The 5,980-nt window shown below is 41.6% G+C and overlaps 1 protein-coding gene across 1 annotated transcript; it reads left to right on the plus strand.

Moving 5' to 3' along the window:
• The first annotated feature begins 682 nt into the window (after positions 1-682).
• cbln4 (cerebellin 4 precursor) lies at positions 683-5,255 on the plus strand. The gene is made up of 3 exons (XM_034202543.1): positions 683-1,303; positions 2,938-3,054; positions 3,765-5,255. The coding sequence occupies exons 1-3, from the start codon at positions 995-997 to the stop codon at positions 3,960-3,962; spliced, it is 624 nt and encodes a 207-aa protein (XP_034058434.1). The 5' UTR covers positions 683-994; the 3' UTR covers positions 3,963-5,255.
• The last annotated feature ends 725 nt before the right edge of the window (positions 5,256-5,980 follow it).

Raw genomic sequence — 5,980 nt, forward strand, 5'->3', positions numbered from 1 at the left:
ACAAGAAAAGTTAGGTATGAATTACTTTAAAAAAGGATAAAAAGTAAAAGACGACACTTTCAGTATAAGGTAACAAATGCTTACAGTGGTTAATGCTGAGAAATAAATCCATGAAAGATCCCAAAATCAATGACATTACAATCTACATCAAATGTATCATACTCCAATAAATTATGAAATTAATGAATTTGAAGATAAAGCAGTTGTACTGGCTGAAAACGGCTTCCCCTCACTGACTTCTGTTGAGCACCACAGGAATGTGCAGCTGTAAATTAAATCTGAAACATTTTCTGCCCACCTGTGCAATGAGATTATGATGAGTCACTACCTGCTGCCACAGTGGACATGAAGCTGTGGTAGAAAACACTCAAACTCTTGCTCGAGGGCATTTTCAGTTCTATACTTCTACATTACAGTCTGGAAAACCATGAAAAATATATCCGGAGATAATTATTTAGTGGATTTGCTGCATCCGAGAAAAAAAAGACAGTTAGAAATGAATATCCCCTGTATCATATCCATTCGGAACACCGACAATTAATGAGTCTATACCAAAATTGAAGTTTTTTAGGATAAATATGGCTTTTAGGGAATTACGCAGTTAATGGCAACTTCTACATGTGCGTGCGTAAAGTGGATGGCTGTGCGCACACACGCATCACATCACTGCGGGGAACAGCTGCTGTCAGACGCGTTATTCGGAGAGGGACTGAGCTATGGACAGATTCGCCTCTCACACTGGAGCAGTCTTCTCCAAAACATTTATCTACTTTTGTCACTAGCTTAAAATAAAGTCTACCTAAAAATGAGACGCATAGACAACAATCTGTGATTTCTGATTCCCTTTTTTCTGCAAAAGAAGGCTTAGTTATTTTTAATTTTTTATCTCATTTGGATATGGCACAAATGTGGATCCAGTAAGAGAATTTCACAGCGTCAGACGCGTCTGCTGCGGGGGAAACCAGCCGGAGGGACTCGGAACTTTGCGTGGCACATGAGACGCTCTCTCTTTTCGGAATCAGGCGCAGAGGGAGCCATGGTGAACTATTTCATACTGGTGCTCAGCTGGACTGTGCTCTCTGAGGGGGCCATAGCTCAGAATGACACGGAGCCTATTGTCCTGGAGGGGAAATGTCTGGTGGTGTGCGACTCTAACCCCACCGCGGACTGGAAGGCTTCGTCCTCTCCGCTCGGCATCTCTGTGCGCGCGGCCAACTCCAAGGTGGCTTTCTCTGCAGTCCGGAGCAACAACCACGAGCCGTCGGAGATGAGCAACAAAACGAGAATAATCTACTTCGACCAGGTTAGGACGATTTTATCATTATAATGTCAGAAAGTGGTTCAATTGGCTTTTAGCACTTAATTCCCCCCCCCCCCCCTCCCCCTTTTCTTTACTGAATGAGTGGGGATATGAATACTCTGCATTCAACATTTCAACATGACACCAGATGTCACTTTCTCCAACAACAAAACAAATGCAATAATACAAATAAATAAAGATGAATACTAAATAAATAATAATAAATCAATCAAAAACATTTGCAGAAAGCCCCCCACTATAAATCCATTAATGTTAACAATTTACAAGTTTGATGAAAATGGCTGTCATCAAATAAAATTGCATCCCCACATACAAAACCCAACTCCCCTATAATTTACCATCTGTCAAAACCCTTATTGTTGTCTAGCGTTTTTTGTCCTAAACCTTCATCCTGGAGAACCGTTTTGATTCGTGCTGATTTGAGTGGAATATCTGCACCTCAGAGTTTAGTTGTAGGCTGCTTTTGCATGTTGGAAAGTGTCTGGATTATGTTGGAGAGCTGGCATCCTGCAGAGCCAGTTTGCTTCAAGCTACCACACACACACACACACACACACACACACACACACACACACACACACACACACACACACACACACACACACACACACACACACACACACACACACACACACACACACACACACACACACACACACACACACACACACACACACACACACCACACACACACACACACACACACACACACACACACACACACACACACACACACACACAGCATCACTTTCAACACTCCCTCCTCCCTCCCTCACCCCAAAAAAATCAAGCCAACAAGAATGTGATTAGTCACACAGCGGTGGGCAGAGTTAGGTGTTAGTAACAATATCACTGCCTGATCCCCTGCAGTGCCCTCTCATTTGTAGCCTCATAATATCTTCTGCTGTCGACACAGTGCATGTCACCTGATTGGTGCACATCACGCTGTTGCTATGAAAGCAGCACCTGTCAAAGGTGGAGGCTGCAGTGGTGACTTTATCAGGTGTGCTTCAGATGTGCAGGTAGAGGAGTTCCTGCCTCCATCAATCAGGACCCAAAGGAGTTAATTTAAATCTTGTATGTCATCTAATAGGTGCTTAAAACCTTTTAGTGACATTCAGACAGCATTTAATGCATAGTGACATATTCAGAGTGGGTTTGCAAGCAACAGTAAGAAACATTTATTTATTTATTATATCATAACACTCTAATATTAATTCGGTTAGATGAAAAAGCAGTGATCAAATAGCTTCTACATCTGTTCAGGCTCTGTCTCATCAGTGCTGACACTGATGAGACAGAGCCTGAAAAGATTTAGAAGAAAAATCCTCTCCTTGCACCAAACTGGAACATTTTTATTAAATAATGTCATTGAGCATCATTTAGAATTGTTTTGTGTGAGTATGTATGAAAGTTCAAAGCGGGGTTTTGATCCATTGAGAGGAAAAATGTCATATCATTTGAAGTGTGTTGCATTCAGGGTGTGTGTGTGCAGCGTTGTGAAACCTGTGTTTCCATGTAATCCTAGCCTCCTTGAATAAAATCCTTTGCTGAAGTGCTGGCTATATAAACACCTTTGTCATAATGTTTTCTTACATCCTCTCTCTTTCTCATAGGTTCTGGTGAATATAGGAAACTACTTCACATTTGAGTCAGTATTTTTGTCCCCTAGAACAGGAATCTACAGTTTTAACTTCCATGTTATTAAAGTGTACCAGAGCCAAACTATACAGGTAAGAAAACATTATTTTGTCACAAAGATGTGTTATTGTTTACATTGTTAACCTGTTTTAGTATTAGAGAGGGATAACATGTATTTGTTAGGTACTGTTTGCACATTTTGGTGTGGGTTTAACATTACGTTCAATAAAAAAAAAGTAAAGACCCCTACACACCTCATTTTTAATCTGATATACGTTAAAGAGGACATATTTTGCTCATTTTCAGATTTCATATTAGTATATAGTGTCTCTCCTGTGACATGTCTCCATGCTTTAATGTTCAAAAAGCTCTTTTTTTTCTCATACTGCCTGTGCTGCAGCACCTCTTTTCACCCTCTGTCTGAAACCAGAGCCCAGTCTGCTCTGACTGGTTAGCTGGCTGCCTCTGTTGTGATTGGTCCACCCCTCACAATGTGTTGGAGCGTTAGCCAATATTAGGGCGAGTGTTCCATAGTGATGTCACTATGTTACTGAAGTAAACAAAGGAGTCCAATGCAGACCATTTACATACACAAACAACGATATAACATACTACAGGAAAGGAAAAACACCCAAAAGCATACTATGGCCCCCTTAAAGGTATTTGTTATAATGAGTAGCTGTGACTGTGTAGGTGGGTTTTGCACAAGAGGTTAAGATGTTACAAATAAGATGTAAACTTTGTTAAACAGTTTAAACTATTCAGTATTTTAAGGTTTCTAACTGTTATTTCTGTTAACCAGGTGAACTTGATGTTGAATGGGAAACCAGTCATCTCTGCCTTTGCGGGTGACAAAGACGTAACTCGTGAAGCGGCCACCAATGGAGTTCTGCTTTATCTAGAAAAGGAAGACAAAGTCTACTTAAAGCTGGAGAAGGGAAACCTAGTTGGCGGATGGCAGTACTCAACATTTTCTGGCTTTCTTGTGTTTCCGCTGTGAGAAAAAATGAAAGGAAAGAAGATTGTAAGCATCCTGACTTCTTCATAAAGTGTTGTCACTGTATAATCAAAACATTGCTGCTCCATCTTGCCAAAATGTTGAAAGGAGATAGATGGGAAAGGATCCAAACAGAGAGAGGACATAAGACTTTGGAAATCATTCACGTTCTCTGGATGTGAGTTCACGTCCAAATGAAAGAGACTCGATGAGCTATTAGATGTTTCTGCCAATCAAGCAACCTCAGAGAGGAAGACTCAAAATCAAAAAAATACTTTTCCCAGTTCAACATGGCAACTGTTGCATTCAAGTACATCTGCCTTTTGGGTGTAAACTGTATACTTGTGTTACTTGTGTAACGAATCATCAAAGTAATCAAATTGTAAGTATTTTTGGGGGGTATCTACTCTGGTCAAGAGATGATGGTGCTGCCACTTTAAAAAAAGAGATCAATGCTTATTGCAATGCGCGTTTAGTGATCAGAGGAATTCATTGATTACTTAAAAGGCCTACTGGGTCAAAAGCACAACTCCAGACTACAAAACCACGAGGCGCCACAAAAAAGGCTTCAAAGACACTCAAAGAGACATAAAACAACCTTAAAATCACACAAACACAAGACAAAATTACACATAGACGCTCAAAACCACCACAATTTGAGGCAAAACGACTAATGACTCTTTAATTCCTCTGGTCTGCTATTTCAGTATGGTTGTCGCTCATTCAAAAGTCTGTGCACAGGAACCCATAATGTGCATCCATTATCAGAGTCCACATTTCATATTTTTCTGATTATTAAGAATCACTGCTGATACTGATATTTTGCTTTTGGTGAATAATGAATGAAGGTTGTTTGTTTATTTCAGTTTGCTGATCAACCCAGTCGCCCAGAAATCACGTTTATATTTCATCAATTTGATTTTGCAAAGATGCTTTGGAGGGATTATTATCAGTGGCAATGTTTTCTTCAATTGGTGTTTTTGTAATGGATTGTAAATCTGGAGATTTGAGTTAGCATCCTGATCCCACGTATACAGTGGCGGCGCCAGGGTATGGCTGGGGTTAGCTTCAGCCATACCAAGAAATGGCTTAGCCCCACCTTAGCCCCACCATGAAAAATGATGTTAAAGTAAGCCAATTAAATTAAATAATAAGCAAAATGCTAAATGTTGAGAACACGGCTTGCGAAAATATACGGGTCGTGTCCACAACACACAAACTGATCCTGCTGTTACAACAAGTGCACGTTACTGATGCAATTAGAGATGGGCGAGTCATGATTCATCCGGATCATTAACCCGGATCCTAGTAATGAGCCGGTCGTGACGAGTCTCCCTCTCGATTAACCCGAGTCCTTTGAGTCCTACACCTGATGTGACGTAACAATTAAAACTATAAATTGCGTCACTCTTTACTCTCTTTATAACGTGTACAATCACATTACAACGTTGTTGTATCCAGAGATCCAGCAGACTCGTCGCCATGCACGAATCAACAGCAAATTCAGCCCCTCCTCCGGCTCCCGCGAGAGTCCCGTGAGCCGTGAGTGAGCCGTGAGTCGTTGGACTCGCGGGAGCCGTGAGTGAGCCGTGAGCCGTGAGTGAGCAGTGAGCCGTGAGTGAGCCGTGAGTCCGCAAATCTCTGAGTCTGCTGCGACTCGTCGAGGGAGCCGTGGGACTCGCGGGAGCCGTGCGAGCCGGAGGAGGGGCTGAGTCTGCTGTAGATTCGTGCATGGGGACGAGTCTGCTGGATCTCTGGATCTGCTGCCTGCTATATGTTACGGCTCTGAGTCCTCGTAGGCTACTGGTCTCTCTCGATCATTGACCTGGATTCACGGATCCCGCGATTTTTCCGGCTCTAAATTAAGTTTCAGTGTAGACTTCTAACAAAATGGTCATGTTGTGCAACAGTCTCCTGTAATAATATCTGCATTTCCAATAAGGATCTTACTTGGAAACTCGTTTATTTTGAACATGGCACACAAAAAGAAACAAATGATAGAAAATTGCAAAACAGTTAGA

The sequence above is a fragment of the Gymnodraco acuticeps genome, unplaced genomic scaffold (genome assembly GCF_902827175.1).
Source record: "Gymnodraco acuticeps unplaced genomic scaffold, fGymAcu1.1, whole genome shotgun sequence".
NCBI classification, from domain to species: domain Eukaryota; kingdom Metazoa; phylum Chordata; class Actinopteri; order Perciformes; family Bathydraconidae; genus Gymnodraco; species Gymnodraco acuticeps.